Here is a 22,593-nt window from a genome sequence, read left to right on the forward strand (position 1 = left end):
ACTTGTACCTTCACATGTCAGTCAGAATGCAACTTCAGAACTGACACTTCAACTTCAGTAACTGACAGTTACTGCTGATGTGATTTTTAAGTGTGTATGAAGATATTTTAAGTAAATGTTAACAGCATGAAAATTTGGACAAATTTCCCATGTCATGTCCAAACATTTTTCCCTTTCTGTGTCGTCTTGACCCACAGAATGACTTAAGGTGCCCTCTTTGCATTGATGTCGTTGAGTTGTATTGAGCTGCAGCAGATCGACAGTAACACAAAGAGGAAATTTCACACTAAGGAGGACACGGGCACACTTTTAAGTCTAAATGCTGACATGTGGTTGAGCGTATTTAGCGATGTCGCTTTTGTCACTTACACTGATTGATCTCGAAGGCGTAATAGGCCCGTGACACGCATACCTGGCTTTTTTTTTCCAAGAATCTTTACAGCCTCGCTCACTCGGGGGATATAGCCGCTGTATTTCCCTCCGATACAACATCTGATCTGTATGCCAGGCTTGGCACATATACCCGAGTTGATATCCTGACAATATTTCAGTCGGAACATTTCAATTTGATGTAGAGGGTAGATTCTGTCCTCTTTCAGAGAAGAGACTGTTCACAGAGTCACAGAATGTTTATGCGGGTAGGGACTTGTGATAAGGAAACAGACAGATGCGGTCTTCTCATGGTTGAATTGTCTTGGTGACAATACAGAACAATATTTGGGACACTGAGTCACTATCACACGTGAAAGCGTTTTATGTTTCGACTGCAACGTGGGAAGGAGTAAGCAGTTTCTTGAAAAAGATAAAGACAACTGGGTTGTGGTGTTACAAGAGTAATGGTATGTTGTGACTCAGGCAAAGAAAGAATGCCATGCTTTCGTAAGACACACTGCCACTGTACTCCTCCGTTCAGAGCATGTGGCAGATTGTATCGTTTGCACTTGTTTGCTTTCCGCCCCTCAGACATATTTGCTTCCCCTTCTGCTTTTTTTTCTCTGCAGAACTAATTCTAGAAACTGTCCAAAATCTCTTTTGAAGTAATTTAATGGAGTGTTTGTATTGATTATGTGCCTTTCTCACCCCCTCCTGTTTTCTTCTCTCCTCCTTTGCTATGTTTTTTTTTTCTTTTGGGGGGTTTATGGCAGTATCTTCTTCATTATGCCCAGACCTGTAGGAGAGAGAATCACAAGCTGTTTTTCCTCACTGATGTGCTCATATCATTAATTCCCTTCTGACTGTGGCCTGGCCGGAAGCCAGAGAATTCTAAATCTGTAAGCAGTAAATTGTGTGCTGGGGTGGAAAAATCTATTAGATGTTTGAGCATGCCTCGAATTTGAATGGGAGAAAGAGAGAGAAAGAGAAAGAGACCACCCAACAGTCGAGCCATATCCTGTTATGGCTCACGCCGTAATCAAATTCAGCTTCTTTGGATAGCTATATTCATCAATAATTTGTGTTATTTTATTTCTGGATTGTCACATAATGTGTTTTTTTGGCTTATGCAATGAAGGGGGCTGAAGGCTGGTGCATGGTTAAACAATGAGAATGGCCTCAGAGGAAATGAAGAGCTCCGTCTCTCCATTAGGGAGGTCTGAAACAACAGTTGTGTCTCTCTTCTCTCCATTAGTCAGGTCTGGAACAACAGAGATGCTATTGATGTGACCTCTGCCAGGCATCTTAAATAGACAGAAACAGAGTGAGGTGCTTTCATAATGCGCTAGCAGCTCTGCCTCCAAGACAAATTCCCTGATAGATTCATTATTAAATTATTCTTTTTAATGATTCGCTGTTATGAAAGCTCTAAAATCACATGGATAATGAGGCTTTATCTGAGGCTGTGTGTTGACTGAGAAACATTTGCTTTCTTTTCTTAAGCAAATCGCCTGCCTGTTCCAGTTACTCTGACTCATACTTAAGCGTTACCCAACCAGCAGACTTTTTAGAGAGATTTCTGTATTAGTCTATGTCAAAACATGATGTGTAATATGATGCCTATTTAAAGGATTACGGCAGCATTAATATTTCAGTGCTGAGGTTTTTTGTACATCTCCCCCGATATGTTTCTTTCTGCATGACAGCCTCACATTCTGCCTTCAGATAGATAGATATGGATGTTTTTTTTGGTGCTGCTCAGTAGGCTTTCTAGACATCACAGATTGTACAATTAATAACCCTGCATTTTTTATGAGCATGCCAGTCCATCTGCTTTATGAATGCATGTCCTCTTCTGGACGCCCTGTTGTGCTTATTAAAAAGGCTTGAAAGTCAAACCTACAACATGAGCAGTGTTAAGTTCTCCACTGAAGTGCAGATCTGAGGCATTTTAGTTGCTTTTAGTTTCAACTGTTTAAATTTTATACTGTTTGATGATTCTACTTCGCTGCAAGTCAGGGAAAATTTTCTTTTTTCCCTTTTGATTATGTATATGATAGTTTTGGCAAAGCACATCGTAAGATTTACTCACAAAAATACTATTTATCATTCAGTAAATGACTGCTAATGCACTGATATATTAGCCAAACGTCAGTATAAGCTATCAGCAAATAAGATGCCATTTACTGATGGCTGCTGATATTTATCTGTTGTATTCAATCCGTTTTGCACTGGATAATTGGCAAATATGGTCTGATGAAGAGCAACAAAAAGCAAATTAATTGATGATATAACAGAAAAAAAGATCACCTATTGGCCAAATTGTTGTTTTTAAATATGGGTGTCAGTATTGGCCCAGAATTTGACTTTTTTTTTGGCATATTATATACATATTACCAGTTACAGTAGTGAAATATATCAGTGGTAATGATATAGAAATGTAAGACTATAACCCTGTGAGCAGCTGAATGGATGGATGGACAAACAGACATTACTAAGTTTCCAAACTGGAATTGCTAACTTTTTTCAAGGACTTTACCTTTGCCTCATTAGTTCTTGTTAATTACTTTATAATAACATATAATTATCAGCACAGGCACATCTGTGTCTGATCTGAAGATAAATGAACAGATTTTTGCATCATCATTAAAACAGAGATACATTAAATCTGATGCTGTAATAAAATATTTCCTAAGTGACATTTCTGTTGTTCTTACAAAACTAAACACAGATTTTATCAGTTTATTGTGAGCTTCCAAGTTGTGCGAGTTTAATAATTCCACTTGTCTCTCTTAATAATACCAGAGACTTGGCTCATTATTTTCAAGATTTGAAGGTGCGTGAATTAATAAGACTGAACTCTGCAGAACGATGATAATAATAGCTTCTTGACTTCTACAGTATGTGAGAGTGTGTGAACATTAAATAACCATTTATTTGTATCATAGCATTAGAGTGTTGGAAAAACACTTTGAGTCAGACCCTTGCCAAGGTAAAAATAGCTTTCATTGCTGATTGCGGATCAGCTTCTCAACATCCACATAATATATTTCATAATGTGTAAGGCTGAACTAAACACAGGTGCACAGCCAAGCTGAAGGGTGTAAACTGTAGTACACAGTATAGATTATAGCCTTGCGTTCATTTCACAGCACAGAGGTACTGTAATGCATTTTTCCTCCTTTGAAAGGTAATTGTAATTTGGAAGCTTTGATAGATTCCAGACCTTTGTTGGAAGCTGTGGGAGTGTGTGCGCATAGTCACACATACTTGCCTGGGTACATAGCTGTTCTTAATGCTTTTATTAAGCCAAAGAACTACAGATGACGTAATGTGTATTTGCAAAATATCTCGTTGCAGATGGTGTAGTATGTTTGGCTTTCTTTGATATATTAACTGCCAGAGGAGTTGTATGCAGTGCCCTCCCTGCAAACAATAGATCATTGATGCTTCTCTGTCTTCTTTCTCAACCTTTCAGTCCATTTCCTTGTTATGTGGTGGCCCGAGGAGCACTTGGCAAAATGAGAGGCATTCAGCCAGCCCCTCCTCCCCCCCTCCCCGATTTTCCCGTCAGCCATAACTCAGGGAAAGCTGTTGTTTCATTCACAGTGTCAGAGGGTAATATTTAAAGTTAACAAAAGCCTAGTCACAGAATTGCTGCCTTGTAGAGTAGGTGCAAAATTTTATTTATATTGCTGAGGATAATTACTGAATGGGAAGGGAAAAAACAGCTGTGTTGGACTCTCATGAAGAGCAAAGTATGACACACCCATGTTGTCAGGCATCACGAAGACTAACTTAGCAAGTTATTTCTTAGACAACAAAGGCCTTTGCCAAAGAATCTCTGATTCATGTTGTTTTCGTTTCATGTCAAACACTTTGTCATTATACTGTAGTCAAAGTACAACACTATACAGAACAAATAAAATATCTTGCACTGTCATTTTAGATTCCTTTTGGACTTGTTTCATAATAATAATATTTTAAAAAAACAGCAGAGAGAAGTAAGAAGCCTTTTGGCATGAATGACCAGTGCACATAAACTTGTTATCACAGCTGGTAGATATTCTTCACTGAAGTTCTTATCAGTCCTGTGCAATGTGAGACAAGCAGCTACAAACACTGTATGTGCTGCATTACAGTAATTACAGCTCTGTTAGTAAAGCGCAGGATGGAGGTTTGCCACATCAGAGGTCATGTTCTGTAATCTGGAATGAATGAGTTTAGAGCCAAGACGGCTGCAGTTTATCAGAAATTACCTGCTCGTTTCGCCAGATACTGTGTATGTTAGGCGAATGAGACAGCAGCTATGTGAAAACTGTTTGTGTAGGACTGAGCTTGGGAACTTCAAACAGAGATCATTAGTGCTTGTGGAGAGAAAACAATTGTTAGTGGGTCTTGTTTTCTTTATTGTGGTGCTGCTGGAATGTGTAATCACAACTAATTGCACAGCAAAGAATGCAAGAGAAAATCCTACAGATTGCATTTCTCGGATTTGCTTTTGTATCTTCAGTACGGTTTATATCCATGACAGCACATAAACAAGAAATGTGAACAGATGGCACTGGTTTTTAATGACATATTGCTATCTGGAAAGTCTCCCTCTAAGCCACAGACTAAAACATCTCCCCTTGGGGAGCGCACCGCTCTAGTTGTTATCATCTACTGCTAATGTCACTCTTTTCTTTGCCACATTGTCAAATCCTCCAGCTAAATAAATGCAATGTAAATTGAGTATTGTGCTGGATGTAATTATTGAAAAGGGTTCCAGTTGGCTTAACTGCACAGGCTGTTTATATAAAGCCTTCCTCCTCTATACAGATCTGATGATAGAGAGATAGGGCGAGGGAGAAAGAGAAGTTCATATTTAATGACAGGAATTCGCAATGGAGCCATGCTGAATGACAACAACACCCCCACCCCCCCACCCTCAGCATCTCCAGCAAACACCCCCTCTCTTCTCTCTCTCTCATTACAGTTTTACCATTGGGAAACATGCCTGTCCCAAATAGCCTCCAGTATTATTCTTTTGTCCCTCTTCTTCTTCTTTTCTTTTCTTTTTTTATTCATTCTTTTACTAAAACACATTAAATTATGTTTCCTTTTGCACACTATGCTGAGTATACGCCCTGAGAAATAAGTCTGAGCTGATAATGAGGGACCCTTCTTTGAGGAAATACACACGGCAACTTTGATCTAGAATGGCATGTAATTCCTTGCCTGACCCAATTCCCAATCTCCTGATAAGATGTGTTTTTTTTCTCTCTCCCTCTCCCTCCTTTGCTCTAACCTTCCAGCAGAACTCACTTAAATGGGAACTCGCTGTCCCATTAAAGATACATTTAAAGGCAAACATGTCATCCATTTCATTCTGCGGGAGAATGATATGTGCGGTTGAAAATGCTGTCTTCTACAGGCTGAGCCAAAGAAACTCTCTATGTATTCCTCATTCTCTCTGTTGCTGACAACCTCTGAGATTTCTGATCACAGCTGCTCAATTGAGTTTGTGTCGGACAGAGCCGCGTGACAAATGAGAGTGGCCGTCATAGCAGATAGAGTATCATCACCTGGGTGTAACAGCTTTTAGGCTTGTTTGAGGAGAGGGAAAGAGACACGGGGAAGGGTTTCACTTGTTTGTGTAGTTGAAAGGAAGCTGTATTTCTCCAACCACAGATAGTTGATTAAATTTACTCCCTGTGGTATTTGCACATTTTGGGTTCTCGCAGAGCAGCTTTTTTTACTCTCTGAATTGACTGCGCTATAAGTGGATTGACCCCCAAAACCCAGCAGTAGTCTTTCATTAGTCAGGATGCAGCCGGGGACCAGACAGCGAACAGTGTTTAGGGCCAATCCATCACCGCACAAAAGGGGATCAACATGGCACAAACTTGTCTTCCTCATCTTAAGCGACAACGTGGCCTCGAACCTCATAGCTATCAGTTTCGAGTTTACTTCCTGGTGACAGTGATAATTCTGAAGGGTCAAAGCTACATCGAATTTCATTTCAGGCACAAAAGAGGAGCTTTCTGAAAGCTCATTTGTTACACGGCCCCCGTTGTTTTTTTTATAGTCAAAAGAACCAATTTGGGTTTTTGACAAGGAGCCTCTCTGAATAATTCCTTCATGTATTACAGGACCTATTAAATGCAAACTTTTCAATCTGGCAATCAATAAGGCAGGCAGCTTTCCCTGGCCCTGTGCCAGACACATTAGGGCTGCGAGCGATGGTTGCTAGGGAGCTGAGCCTGCTCAGGGGAAAGAATGTTTAATGTAATAGAATCACATAAATCAACCGGAGGAAAGTGCTTGTGTTGTTTTTGTCTCTTCTCTTCTCTTCTCTTCTCTTCTCTTCTCTTCTCTTCTCTTCTCTTCTCTTCTCTTCTCTTGCCTGTTTAACTGAAAACATTTAATATGGGTGTGTGTTTTTGAACCCCCCCTCCCACCAACATCAACCGCAAAAACATCTGGGAAGGAATTAAGCTGAGGGAAGTTGAATTTTCTCTGTATGTGTGTGTGTGTGTGTGTGTGTGTGTGTGCATACTAGTGTTGTATCACACTTGAATAAATTGAGGTGAAAATTATATAAATGTTTCTTTTTTTTATCCTTTTTCTTTTTTTTTCCTTTGTCACAGTCCGCCGCCCCACCCTGCTGAAATGAATGAGGCACTTTAGTGCTTTACTATAATTAAGAACAGGAGCCAGCATGCATGGAGGGCTCTCTTTCTCTCTATTTTATGTATTACTCTCTCTCTTTGTTACTCTCTCTTTCTATTTGCCCTCTGTACAGTTTCAGTGGAACATTTCCTCTGGGTGTTGGTGCCCTTTTGTGAGAATATTATTCTCTTGCAAGAATTAGGCATGTGCACGTAAAAGCCAGACTCTCACATACTAAGTCATACTCACTCCACCCATCTGATACTTTTTTAATATCACAGCCTTCACGCAGAGCAGCAGATGTGATCAGCTTGAATTCCTGATGGGTACAGTTCATTCACCTTCTTGTGTTGGAGCACATAACGCTTTTTAGCTATCCGCCGGTAAGCTCAATGTGTTCCAAACAGTCATATTTATAACAAAATATCCCTAAGTAAACTGCGCCTGTGTCAGTCTCCACCTTGTGACAAACCTGCTTCCACATTGTTTGTCAGCTTTGAAATTCTGCTGTGGTTTACTTGCTTCGCAGCTTGTCACTGAAACACTTTCGCAATAAACAAAAGACCAGACTTCGTGCTCAACAGGGTGTATTAAAATATAAAACATTCTGGTGAAAACATAAATGTCGGGAACAAACTATGTTTGCAAACGCAGCTAAAAGGCAGGAAATGCTTCTGAGAGGCTTTTGCGAACATTTATTTGTAACAATCACAGATTACAATAGTGCTCATGTGAGGGGTGGGGCAAAATATCTATATAGCAGCATATGCAGTGATACATTATACTGGCAGTAAATAATGATATTTTATATAAATAATGCAGGTGAGAAAATACAGTTTGTTCAAAGCATTATACAGAAAGCAAATCAGATCAGAGTGCTAATTTAAGAAGCTGACTTTAAAAAATGTACTAATAATAATACACACCAGCTGAGGTTGAACTGCTTTGTGCTCCTCCAAATGCCCCAGTTTCAAGCAAATAGTTTACTGTGTATTTGTCCTTTTGCCCAATTTCTGGCCACTGAGTGATGTGTGAATACAACAGCTAACAATGATAAACTTATAACAGTGGGCATGTTAACAAACAGACACGGGGCAACAACAGCACTTGGATTAATTTTGTAAAAATAATTTCCATACTCTGCTTGTTTCCACTCTGTTTTGATCTCCACCAATTCTTGAGGGAAAATATCTGGATCTTCAGCTGCTAAATGCTAAGCTGTGTTCACCAGCTGTATACTGTGTTGGTATGCTTGAGGTAATGAATTGCTTAGTAGGTTTTTAGGGCATCCAGCTGTGCACAAAGATGCAAGTGTGTTGACGTTAAAACCAAAACATGAAAGAAGCTTAAAGAAGCTAAAATGGCTCAGGTGAGAGGTTTTTTTTATTGATTAGTCACTAAAAATGAACTGTTTCGTATTAGACGTTGGGATGTAATTGTTTGCTAATACGGCATAAAAACGGTGGCTGCTCGTGTAGGAATAGTCTTCAGTTCAGTACAGTTCAGCTACATGATCATTTTCGTTATAGTTGATTTATGGGCGACTCTGCATGAATTTGTCATATCTGTTCTGAGAAAGGAAATAAATTGTCAAAAAATGTCCTGATTTAAATCATCTGAGCCAACTCACTGCGATAGTTAGATTTCAGCTTGTCTTTTGATCTAAAAGGCAGAACGTATGCTGTGTACATTGTGTGCATTTGTCTGTGAGAGCACAGCTTGCAGCTGATTTAATGAGCAGGGGAGAGGCGAGTCAGTGTGTGTGACTGATGCAATGTTGATGATGGACGGCCACTGAGTCATTTGCAAACACAGTTTGTTATTTTGTGCAAATCCATTAAACAAATTTGAAATATTGTTTCAATTTTACTCCCTTTAAAGAAAATAAACTGTGCGTTAGTGTCTGTGTGATGGCTTTGCTTTGTTTTACTCTACTATAGTGATTTATTGATGCTGCTGCATCCCCGGTGTGATTAATGTGATTTTGTTTACTGCACAGACTAGGTTGCAATTAGCAAAATGTTCTAGCACATTTTGTTTTATCCCAGATAGTGTAGTCATTCACAGATTGGATAGGCGATGAATCATGCAAATTCAACGAATTTATTTCATTGTTTTATGTAATTCTGTCTTCATTGAAAACATGAGGTTGCCTGTAGTGTAAATGTGATGCCCCCCACACATCATTTCCATTTGGTGTCATTGACAGATGCCGTTCTCTCTTTATTTGGTCAGGTTTCAATAACCTGAAACCAACAGCCAGATCGGGCGCCTGCTGTCTCTCAGTGTCATGTCCCCTCATTGAAAAGTAGGAGAGAGAAAGGAGGTGAATAAATCAGAGCTGTGTTATATATTATGAGAAGAGGCTAAATGGAAACAGGGCAGTTTCGAAGATCAATACAGAGCACAGAGAAGAGAGCCCACAGCATGGAGGGAGAATACCAAACAAGAACCTACTTTTCTTTACTTTCCCTACTTATTTTCTGCCCCCTTTCTTCACCGCAGCCTCACTTGTCCCTATATTTTAAGTTTTTGGGCTTGTTTTGGTGTTACCGTGGGATTAAAAAAGGAAGGAAAAAAAAAATCAAATATGAAAGTGACATTATTGGCTCTGGGTTACATGCCTTGCCATTTCTCGCCAACCCCACAAAAGCAGCAGGGGGATCCAGTAAATTCCTTGGCCGAGCAGATAATGTGGAAATGTTGACAACAGCAAATTTGAGCAGAGTGAGTGATTTAAGGACTACAGCGGGTGACAGAGAGCATGAGAGTAATGGTTTTCAGCTTCTTCCTGCTTGTCTGTGACAAGAGAAATGAGCACACTTTCTTGAAAGATCTTGTCAGAGCTTGTGGGCAGTTTGAATATTTTTAAGCTTGGTTGAATGTAAATGACACAGTTTACATGAGTAGCATTTGGTTTTTAATTAGCTAGCACAGATCTGCTTTTAACTGTCAACAACCCTCGTATTACAACTAGTTTTATTCCCAACTTTCAAAGCCGCTACAGAAATTATCCAATGAAAAGCAGAGGAGCTCAAAGATGCGGCAAATAGATCACCCTTTTATTTTGCTGGTTTTGAAATTCAATGATATCAATGATGTTTCATCTGCCAGAGCAGCTGCTTCAACCTCAACTAATGAGTTTCTTGTTGAATGCAGCATTTCTGAGATTTTGATTATGATGACTCGTTTATCATGCTTGTTATTAAAGAGAAATTCTTCATTTGGTGTAATTACACAAAATATGTTATAGTGGCTGAGCTTCTTCTCATCATACTTATTCCTGTACAGTGGGACCACAGTATAATCTCCTTTCATCCCTTTTTATGCACATGGATTACTGCATGTTGCTTTTATTATGCTGTGGTAGAAGTAAAAACCCTTATTTTTACTTTACACACTACCTCATTAGAGCTACTGTATGCTCTAGATAGTTGTTTTATTAAATATGTTCATTAAACATGTCGTGCAGCACATCATCGCACATATTAACTAATATGTAAATGCCATTTTATAATGCTTATAAAAGAAATAGAAAGTCATACTATTTGGTGTGACCAAAAGTTTGTACAATATCTCTTTATAAGTGGGTCTTTATATAGGTTCCCAACAGTTCATTGTTCTGTTTGTAGAATTTAAAACCTTTAAATGTCATCATAAAATGAGAAATAAAGCACAAATAAAACCACACACCCACAATAATATGTATTCTGCACACAGACTCTGTTAACAGAGAATTTGGCACAGGGCTAGAGAATTAGCACTTAACAGGCTCTCTGTTCCACTTTTCGGTTAGATGTAATGCAACTTTTTGTTGCCGCTGTCTTATTTTAATGTTTCCACAGCTGAGCTGTGAAGTGCAGCTTTGAAAACAATCTATTCTTGCGAACCTTGTGGTACAAATTGTTCTTAAGTCAGATGAAACACCTTTAAGTCCTTCCTTGACTCACCTGGCTCGATGTCACTGTGGGTGGAGTAGATGTATGACTATAGCTGTATTTGAACAATTCACGTCATGCAAGACACCATAACTGGCATACCGGTACAGCTGACATACCATATAGCACAACTCATAAGACCTTGCTGTCATTAGTGCAAAAAGAAGTTGAGTAATTTTATGTTTTAAATCGCAATGATGTATTCAAGGGAAATTCGGTGAGCTGGATGTCTATGAAAGATGAGTGGGTTTCCAAAAGCATGTCATAGATGAGTGATTCTGAGAGGAAATCAACTTTTGTGTCTACCTCTGACAGGAGGCAGACACAGATGTTGCAAAAAAGATGACATTCATTCTTTCTATCATGCTTCACATTAAAAAGTTGCTGTTTGGCAGGCTCTCAGATTTACGCATTTCCTTGAATGCACCATCAAAGCAGATATTTCATTTGTTCTCTGTGATGGATTTCCAAATGAATTATCAGCAACTTTACCCTGCAAGTTGAGTCTCATTTGTTTTTCCATTTTATTTGTTGAATAAAGAACAGCGGCTGCCGATAAGCCAGGAAATCAGGACTATCAAATCTTGTGTTCCGGCCCTTTAAAAAGGAAATACTACATCTGGTGTACAGTTGTTTTATTTCACATGTTCAAACCAAAAGTATAAAAAGAAAACTGTGCACTGCAACTTCTCAGTTTGTTCACTTTTTGTGCTTTGCTCCCCATTTCGGTTCCCTTTCATTTGTGCATCATCTGTCTTATTATTTACGTGGGTCATGACACCATTAACATAATGTATGGACTCACTGCATGCAGTCCTGCTTGTATACCTGAAACTCTAAAATGTTCCCATGATAGAAAAATAAAGGGAGAAACATTTGTTAATGTTATGCTTCCTGACTGATGTCATTTTTAAAGTATTCCAGCCCACAAATGAGTATTGCAGACTTTCTTGTATAATTGTCTTCCTGACATTAGAGGTTCGATGGCTCAAAGCTAAAACATACATTTTAATCACCAGCCCTCACCCTGTTGCACAATTCCCGAACTCTTGCTGTAGTTGTGTAATGCCTGTGTCTGAAAAAAAAAAAGACTGACTCCAGCTCGCATTTTTATTTGCATATTACAGAAATGTTTCAGTCATGCTTCTTTAATCTCGGGAATATTTTAAAGATCAGCCCAATCTTGTCATCTCAACACAGAGTGAAACCCATCCATGCTTTTGTCACATCCTGATTAAATTACTGTAATGCACTTTTTGCTTTAGTAACTCAGTCATCCTTGAAGTGTCTACAGCTTGAGCAAACTTTTTCTGCAAGACTGAATATCAAACTATAGACATATGTTAATAAAAGCTCTTCTTTTGCATTAGTACATTTTTGAATTGATTTTCTTCTGGAGGCCTTGCATACCAGAGACAAGTCTATGGAGTTGTTGAATTAGCTTGTATTAATGCTATTCTCGGTAGTACCGTAACAGAAAGCCATGAGAAAATGGATCAAGGTTTTTTAGCAGTCTCTTGGACAGCTCAAATCAAAAGGAGAAGAAGTATTCTCTTTATGACTCCTTAACTAAGTTGAATTGCTGAATCTTCCACATAAACTTCCACAACAATTTATATATATATATATATATATATATATATATAGTGAATTCCTTTGATTATATTTGGTATATAGCACTATGCAAAGGTATTATGTACACTAAAGGATTCCTATCCATCAAATAGTACCATGAAGAGATGTGCTACTTAGAATATATACATTCATAAGTAATAGAAATGGGCCTCGCATGCAAAGTGATCACAAGACTGAGAATCAGCTCAAATCCAGCGATAACAGCAGGGATGCGGGGAGTCGAGATGGTAGATTTTATCTGATTGTGCAGCATTCCGGTGGATGGAAAAGGGAGACCAGACATATTTCTTAAGTAGTGGTGACTGTACCGACTAACACTGACTCCACATTGGAAACAATAGCCAACCAGATAAGTCATAATTCAAGCATGAGATGCCAAAATATTCTGCCTTTTATTCCTCGCTATGAGTTGAGCTCCAGTAATGCAACTCAATAGCCTCTCTGATTAGGGCCTTCTTGGCTTGTTTACCCCCACATCTTTTATATGCCGCACTTTTTCAGTTATATATTTGAAAAGTGCTGGTCCAAGCTTAGATAACGTTAATGCTAGCACGATGACATCATCAGCATTATATTTTGAAACTTTAGAAAGCTCCTCCAGAGTCACAGCAGATGATACAGCAGGCTACAGGGAGGTGAAAATAAGCTGAGTGCCCCTTTAAGTGTAATACGTGTTTTAAAAGCACCACAGGGGATGTAATATTTAATGATTAGTATTCCTTTTCACTTTACTGTGTACTGTAAAGTATTGGAATTTATTTTGTGCTGCTCTGACTGAGTGGTTATATTATCAGCTGTCCTGCAGAGCAGTTATGACCCTGACACTATTGTAGTTTATGAGGTCAGAAGCTTTACAGCATGTTCTGAAAATAATCTGCCGCACCGCAGCTGTTTGATCAACACGCCATACTACCACTAGGAAAGGACAGAGAGACAGAAAGAGAAAATAGAAAAGAGGTCCTCAGAGAGAGAAACAAATTGCATAATGTTCTCACAATGTCTTCAGCTCTCCAGTGATACAGCCACAGCCCCAACCAATTAGGACGCTTACATTAAGATAAGGACGTCCTTTATTTTGAAAGGTCGGGCTGCAAGAACAAAAGGAATTTTTAAAGTGTGTTTGCACTCAATGTGCATTATACGCACCAACACGCGCGCGCACACTGACATGCATACTTTACAACACCTTTGTACAGTTATTAATGCCCTGCGGCTCTCACTCCAAATTGAATCTAATCAAGTGAAATGCTGTGAGGGTCCTCGGGAGAAAGAGCAGCTCTGACGGTGACCGCTTACAATAAAATCCCTGACATTTGGAAACAAAGCCTGCTCTACCTCTGAGCTGTAATTGCGAATGACAAATGCCGCAATCTTGGATAAATGTGTGTGACTGCTGTGGGATATGTATGCAGTAAAATGTGTGTTCATACATTTGTGGGCTTTGTAGCGACTTTGTAGCATGTGAATATATGTGTGAGTGGAGTGGCTGAATGGTTTTAATAATTTCTTTTGAGGTGGTCCGCATGTTGGAGTACAGTGGAACTAATTACGCTAATTGTTGGGAATGCAGCTGTTGTAAATATGTTATGAATAGAGTCCTTCCTGTCCTGCTTCTGCTGCACATTTCAGTGATTTTTATCAGCCTGCAGCTTCAGAAAATACCACCACAAAAGGGAAAATGCATTTTTAAAATCTGTTTAAAACTGTCTGTAGCAAGGCAAGGTGAAAAGCTTGCTAGTTAGCCTCCCCCTGAAATATTAACTCACCAGCAGAAATTCCCATGAATGTCATGTCCAAGGGCTTTGTAAAAGTAGACAGGGTGGTTAATAATTCATATAAAAATCGTGTTTCAAACTGCTTGACTCTACTTCATCAGCTGTGGAACCTTGTAGTCTGGTTAGTAAGCTAGAATAGTATTAAGACCTTACTGCAAACAACAGCCTATTAAAATGAGTGAGTCGGAAAAATCTGACGTTTACAGAATTGTGTTTGCTTTTAAGAAACAAAGCACTTGCATATTATCTGTGTGCTTTATGATTGGCTTATGTCAGATCATTATCTAGTATTGTTCTTTGTTCTAGGTCATTTTTTTATGATTGTACTCTATAATTACAGGGTTACAACACGTGAGCTTTTACTATGCCTCCATTTTTTCACGCTTATGCAATTACTCACGGTCTGCCAGCTATCCCAACTCTGATGGGTCAAGAGGCGGGTACACCCTGGACTTATTGAAATTATCAATTTAACATTACCTCATATTCATTTGTCATATTATCTTAGAGTTGAAATTGTTAGTTAGAATCAGTTTTACTGTTTTTCTAAACGCTACTGTTACACCAAGTGAGTGAAAATTCAGCAGTTGCAGTTTCTTGAATTTGCTCGTTTTGTGGTAGCAGGGTAATTCATTTAGCTTTATTTAGCTCTGCTGTTCAGAAAAAATGAGGACATTAGAAAATGTATACTTTGGCATTTGAAAAGTTGAAATGAAAGTGGCTATAATTGGCATACCTAGTTCATTGTTTGGAACAGAAAACCGCGTATGAAGTTCAGTGTTGTGCAAGCTCAGACTTCACAAGAGCTAGCTTAAAGTTCGGTTTACAGAGATTAAAGTGAGTCATTTCACATTCAGGTTGACATTCATTTTAACCTACTCTTAGCTATTCTTTTTTGTTGCTTTTTTAAGTAGCCCCCCCCCCCCCCCCATAAAGGTACACGCAATATAACTTTACAGATTTATTGCTGATGTGGCTGACTTTCTTTTTCAGATCTGGCAGGCAGCCTTTGTGTAAAAAGAATTCTCCAGTTTATTCATAAAAATAAAAAATATTTTGTATGGACTTGCTCTGATAGTACTGTTGATAGTTGCATCTAAAACCACTGCCAGCGCTTGGAGTGCCAAGGAGTTGTTTCCAGTGTGTCATGTGCACTGAGCACACTTCATAGCACCTGTTTATTCTGGTGAAAGAGAGCAACACTCGTGCCCAAATGTTTTGTTGCAATTACTAGTACTGTGCATGCAGTCCACCGAAAACATTTGCATGTCCGTGGTCAGCCCTGATGATGTTATATTACACAAAGTAGTTGATTCAGTGCCAGAGCTTCTGTGTATATTCAGATCATTTCCATTTGTTGTTTGTAAAGGAGTAGGTTCTCATGACAGATTTACTAGAGCATGCAGTTTCTGCGAAGTAGTCCAACAGGAAACACAAGATATATATACGTTTTTAAAAAGCAGGAAATGCTTCTCTCATGGCTTCAGCTTGGCCGATATTTACAGCAATATTTCTTTACTGAAGTGCCTTCCTTAACCCTCTCCTGCTGAATAAACATTAACCGGGCATGTAATTAGTTAAGGATTATCATATATCTGATATGTGGGTGGCAGGAGATACATTCTGTTCTAATTAAACATTAAAACTGTCATTTTAATCACTGTCAGTAACCTGTAACCTCAACACCCTAGTTGCATAACATCAACATATAAGCGATTACTCAGGCATCATTATGAAGGAGAAAGGCCATAAACACATAACAAATATAAATAAAACTCAGTGCACGTTTCAGAGCACATCATATCAAACCCTACATATATATGTGGTTCTAGTGGTTTCCTTTTCCTGTAATAAGTTGTCATCTTTCTGACACGGAGCTCTGTATTCGTATGACTTTATGTTACATTTTTATCTTTCTGTGTCATTGTACACTTTCAGTTGTTTTTGTTCAACGGTGTCTTTATGGTATTTTATTAGCTGGGAATGGCATTCTGTCTGTTGCCCCGGCGCTCAGGTCGAGACTTGAATATTTAAACAACTTTTTGATGGGCTGCACTGAAATTGCATACGCACAGTCATGCACCCTCAGGGTGAATTGTGAAACCTCTGTTGAGCCTTTAACAATCATCTAGCACCATTGTCAGAAGTCGAAAGTTAAAAGCAGGCTAGTCTCTTGGTTAGTTTCTTACACGGTGCCAGTATAATATTAACTGTCCGACTGTCTATCAGCATATCTTCCTGGGATTTATGGCAGTTTATTGTATCAGCTCAGTGTGCACTTCCTGTCCTGAGGTTCTCCAAATAACAGTAGAGGTTTCTCTGCCAGTCAGTTGTCACAGGTGATAATGCATTAGTCAAACTTACACACTGTAAATGGAATGTTAATCACACAAAAGTAAAGTCTGGCTCCAGTGGGAGGGTTTGCTATTACCTGTGTGAAACAGTGAGTGTAGCTTTTGAAGCAAGGCGACAAACCGTGATTTTTTTTTTTTTTTGAGATTGTTATATAAATAACAAATTCACATTTATCAGCAAGTGGCTGTACACAGATACCTGCAAACACTGATTCACACCAGCCTTGTTTAAATTGCTGTTTGAGAATTCCCATCCTTGAACTTGCTTGTTAAAAGAAGGCATCTGGAGTTGTTTTGACATTCCTCTTGTCACCCAAGCAGCTATGCATGTCATGCATTTCGAACATGCCGCCCGGCAACGTCATATGTTTGCACTCATGAAAGTCATCCTGTCAGTTTGCTGAAGTGTATTATTACTACAAGGAAAGGATGTGAAACTTTCATGAAGACTATTTAAAGTCACAATGAAACAGCAGCGTTAGAGAATCTTGCTTCCTTAATTCGATGCATTTCCTGATACACACAGCGAAATCCCTGTGATGAGATACCAGCTCGCAAGGGACACCTGTCCGTCTGAAAACAGTGCAGATGTGGCACCTTTCACAAATTCTTGAAACAAAATAAAGTATTAAGTTTGTTCTGCTGGTTTACATATTGATCCTCCTTGGTTTTATTGTGAATCAAATAAAATTTCATTAGGACAAAGTCTGAGATTACAGATAATTTCATATTCACAGCACACTGGCAGTAGATGTGCTTGAATATAAAAGTAGCCGAATAATGATCGATGAGCTAGAATGAAATCATAAAAGCCGAAGAGAAATGGAAGAGTGGATGTGTTCTGTAAAAATTAAGTGCTGCCCTTCTCTACAACTCTTAGAGGGGCACTTGAAAAAAGCAAAACAGTTACAGTTCAATGTCAAATTAAAGTATGTGTAACCTCTGTGGCCCTTCTAACTCCGTGCCTTTTTGTTGTGTTTTCCAGGCCAGGAAGAAGATGGGCGCAAGGTTTTAGTCCTCAGTTACCCTCAGTATTGTCGTTACCGTTCCGTTTTGGCACGGCTCAGAGAGCAGCCGTCCTCTCTGCTCATAGACCACACGGTGCTGGCGCTGGGCGGCATTGCTGCGTTGGATGGAAGCACGAGGATCCTGTACTGCCGGGACACCTTCGAACACCCCACCCTGCTGCAGAATGAGAGCATCTGCGACGAGTTTGGTGAGTGTGGCAGCTGGAGATTTGATTGTAGCCTTTAGATACATTATCATATTAGCTCATCTTGAATGCCAGCAGCTATTATAGTGCCAGTTTATGGAACTTTGAGTGTTGGCCCATGAAACATCAAACTCATCATGTCCTGATCTTTGAACATACGCATGCTCTTAAAACTCATTCTCACAGTACGGTTCATCTCAAACTCCCAATTATGTCATTTTGGTTACCTAGACCATTTGTTCAAGTCTGCTTTTAGTGGGAAATTGGCATTTTGGGCCAAGTAATTTAGTTCCATTGTGTGAAAATTGTGAAATGGTGAAAAAGTACTTTAGTTCATTTAATATTTTCACTTGTTAAGGGCTGCCTATCAAAACGAAGTCCATCAGAGGACAAAGAAAAACAGAGCCAGTGAATTATTCTGGTTCCCATGCCAAATACTGTTGTGCTGTGAAAAAAATATAGGATTTAATGAGCTGAGAAAAACAGCCCTGCTTGGCTTTCTGACAAGGAATTTTTCAATAGGCTGAGTTTGAACATTAAAGTGAAATCACTTCAGTTGACTTGTTGAATGTGAATTTTGAAAGTGACAAAAGCACATCTGGGGGCGTGGAGTTAAAACAAACTGAGCTTATCTTTCTGTGAATTTGCTTCATGACGCTAACTGCCATTAACATAACAGACCCACATTTCCAAACTGTCAGTGGCTAATTTGAATGCGGGTAATGTCGGTGCCAGATTTTGGCACAAAGGAGAATAAGACCGCACCTTCGGCTCTGCTGCATTGATTCAGATCTCTTTCTCTCACATAGTACGACGTGTTAGGACACTGGAATGCTATTTAACTTTTAAATAACTAGATTTTATTTAGTTTTTTTCTTGAAAATGTAAAATTAGGGCCGAGCTGGACCAATAGTTGGTGTTTGTATTGGCACAACACCCGCCAAAATCACTGGAGTGAATATCAAATAAAAAGACAAACAAACAGTTAAACGCAGCCCATTTGCCTAAACTGTCGAGCAAATGCTTAACAACGCTTTGAGTGACGTGCCATAAAGAGAGCAATCACCAGAGCCGTGTAAGTCGAGTAAATGTTAGCAAGAACATGAGTGAGACCTGTCACCGATGCTGTCATCTTGTCAGGTTTGTGGAGTTATGCTTGAGGAGGAAAAAGCAAAACAGACGAGTGCAACTGTGCAGTTTATTATGCAATGAATATATAAGAGTATGAATGTTTGAATGGTGCTGACAAATCAGAAATTATACTAAAAGTTCCCTAAAAAAGCTAAAAAAGTTAAATGACAGAAATTGTGTTGCATAACCGAGATCCCTGCTGTTAGGGCGTATTCGTCACATAGTATGCTGTATCCACTAATATATCACTAAAAGCTTAGTTGTTTAAGAGAGGATTGGATTGATATTGATACCAAAAAAAGTTTTTCAACACCTTTTATTATACCTGTTACCTGACTTGGTTTATAATTAAATAAATATAAAAATAATAACGTTTTATGTTTTTCAAAGCTGTGATTTGTCTTCATAACACGTCACTCCCTTGTTTGTTTCCTGTGTTTGCCCTTTACTTTGAAACCAAATGTACTTTTGATCAATGCTTTTTTAGTTTACGTTACATAATTAGAACCAAGAGAGGAATCAGGAATCACCTTTTGCTTTCTGACATATTTTCAGTATATTTGCGTTTATTTAGTGTCTACTGTTCAAACATCCTCATCAGTCACACCTATGGAAAGCATTCAGCGTTTCCGGAGAAGAGTCTTGAAGTGCTGGAACATGTCTGTCTGCCATTCAATCCGCTTTCCTTGCCTCTCTTGAATCCATGTATTAAACCCAGAGTTGGTCTAAAACAAAGGATTAAAGTGATTCATCTCTCTCTATATATTTCCTCTGCTCGGTTGCTCAGCGGGTTCTTGTGCAGCATCGGTTTGACATTCACATTAACGACTCCTCTGGTCAAAAGTCATTGTTTTTCTTTTCCTGTAAATTTGCCAGTAGGTAATTGCATTTTAAGAGAGCAGCAGAGGTGAGACCAGAAGGGAAAACGGTTTTAGGCATAGGAAAAATAAGTTATGAATAGTAACGCTAACATCCTGTGGCGGCTGTTGCTCATTCACTTGGCTCAATAATACCATTCCTCTGTGAGCCACATTTAAGCTAAAGGTTTATTTTCATAGCCTAAAGGAATTCCACAATTTTTTTGACTAAGGCAACCAGATTTCTAATGTTCTTCACTTAAGGGTTTACTAGTTTTGAAGCAGAGCTTTATTTCTGCTGGAATTGCTGCTAGGAGACTTGATTGTGATTTGTTTCAAAACAGCAGAGCTAAGTAATTTTCTTCACTCTGGCAGGTGAGTTAAAGCCTCAAGGGTGTCTTACTTGTAGGCCTAAACACACACGCATGGGTTTTTGCACATATACACAGCTGCTGAGTAAAGTTCTTCTCCCATTTATAGGCTCCATATGAAAAAGCAGCTATAAACGCCATATTAAATCCACCTTTATTACGATAAATACTAGCACAGTGGACACGTAAGAAGGAATACTGTGCTGCTGTGAAATATTAAAATGTTAGAAATTGATCCGGGGAACAATTTTAGGACTTTTTCTTCCTGTGCTTCTCTCAATGCTAATTCTGACCTTTTGGATTCAGCTAAATCTGCTGTGGCAGCTGTAATAGCTGTCCATCTTGTCTAGGCTAATTCATGAAAGTGTGTCAAGCTACCTCAGGAGGTAAAGAAGACGAGAGGGCAAAAAAAAAGAGTTTAACTGAGCCTTTTGGTATAGAAGTGTGTGAAATGCAGCCGTCAGATGGTGGTGAAATCCAGTCTATTCTTGGCATCCTGGTTACGGATTCAACAGAGCACTACAATATGTGCATGTACAACATAATCATGTAGGGGATGATTATTTGATAAGCAGCATATGTCGTTTTATTTGAGCATGTTCAGTGCACTCTCATTCTCATTTATCTGCATTTAAAGAGATGATAATGAAACATTAGCGTACTTGGGCTGCTGTTGTCTATATAATGGCTTTCATTTCTTCTGCGTTTGCTTGGAGTTCACTAAGGTGCGGAGATGGTGCAGAGTTATTCCTGGTGTATTAACGACATTAATCAGAAACGTTCTTCATCTGACTCAATCCAAGCTCGTGGTTTTTTTTTTCATCCACGTCACTACCAGCGTCCCTGCTTTTGAGCCAGCTCGAGCAAAACCGGGGTTGCGTCAGTTACCAGATCTTTAGTCCTGTGATCCATATTCATGTTCAGCATCGCCTGTCACCCCTGCAGCTGCTTTCCTCGCGGGGAATGACACAGATTTTGTTTATAATTATCATGCATTCTCTGCCAACGTGGATTGATTATACCCATGCTACTTTGTGTCCCCAATTTAATTTCTTGCCAGGAGGAATGTAATATTAACACTGCACAGTCGTACGACAGGAAATTTAAGTTATGCATTAAACGTTGCCAGTGCAGATATTTTTACTTATTGTGTGCTTACTGACACACTCAAAGAAAAACGATCTCTTATATAAAGCTAAGAGTAATGACAGACTGTGCTGGAATAAAATGCCTTGAGAAAAAGCCATAAATAGCGCTGAATGACAGATGACAAGGGTCAGGTATTTGTTATTAGCTGTCCTGGTTATGTTGAGTATTACTCACATTAATTTGGCAGGGACGCAGTATGTGCTACAAGGCAATAACATAAACATTTGTAAACTCAACCTAGAGGTGCTGTATATGATATATTTAAACAAGATGGCCGTCTGTTTTGGAAAATATTACAAGCACCATTTTTTCCCGGTTTCTCGGATTCTCAAGTTATGCTTCCAAACTGCTGACCTTCCTCTCCGCTCCCTTCTCCACCCCCCCACCCCCCCACCCACCTCCAGAAACCTAACACTCCTGGTGTGCACATTGCTTAAATCAACAGTATTCTGAGAGTTAGTGAGGCAATCACTTTTTTGAGGCAAAGCAGTTGAGAGGAGTTACCCTCTTCTTCCTCCTTCTCTGGCTTGCTCACATTTATCCTATATGCTCCAGGTCTTGGCACAGAATCTATATATTTTATTATCAGCTTTGTTTTTCTTTGAAATACATCTCAGTCATTGCTGATTTGATTTTTATCAAAAAGAAACATTTTCATTGCAATCCTTTGGAATCCCTTTTTCTTTTTTTGTAATCCTCCAGGGTGGGAGGAGTATAAAAAAACAATTTATTGCTTCAATATATTAATGCTGTCCAGATGCACCAATCACACACAATATTTTACAATCTATTTTTGTACTGCGGTGCATGAGCGCTGGTTTAATGCATCTGTGGCTGAATTTAGTTGAGCTTTGTGTGCTTTTAAGAGGTTTTTCTGCATGTCAGAGTCAGTGGTGTCTGTGTTTGACAGGAACAAAAGAAACATTTGAACTGAACTGATGCTGACATACACGGAGGGAAAAAAATGAGTGAATCTATAGTAAGTAAACAGCCTAAAATCCTGAACCTGTGCTTTTTGAGATACAATCTTTGAAAACATTGAGTCCTTCTAGCTTGATTGGGCTGGGTCACTAGATGAACATACAGCATGATGTCATTGTTTCCACAACTTGAACCACTTTCTCGCTGCTCTTTAAACATGAAA

General features: G+C 39.0%; 1 protein-coding gene across 1 annotated transcript in view; it reads left to right on the forward strand.

Moving 5' to 3' along the window:
• Nucleotides 1-22,593, forward strand: part of arid5b (AT-rich interaction domain 5B) — a 75,782-nt gene that overhangs the window by 15,377 nt on the left and 37,812 nt on the right. The window contains exon 4 of the mRNA XM_082557585.1: nt 17,714-17,944. Within this exon, the coding sequence (XP_082413711.1) occupies nt 17,714-17,944 (231 nt within the window). The remainder of the gene's footprint in view (nt 1-17,713; nt 17,945-22,593) is intronic.

This window comes from Aulonocara stuartgranti, assembly GCF_965226115.1.
Source record: "Aulonocara stuartgranti genome assembly, chromosome: 13".
Taxonomy (NCBI): Eukaryota; Metazoa; Chordata; class Actinopteri; order Cichliformes; family Cichlidae; genus Aulonocara; species Aulonocara stuartgranti.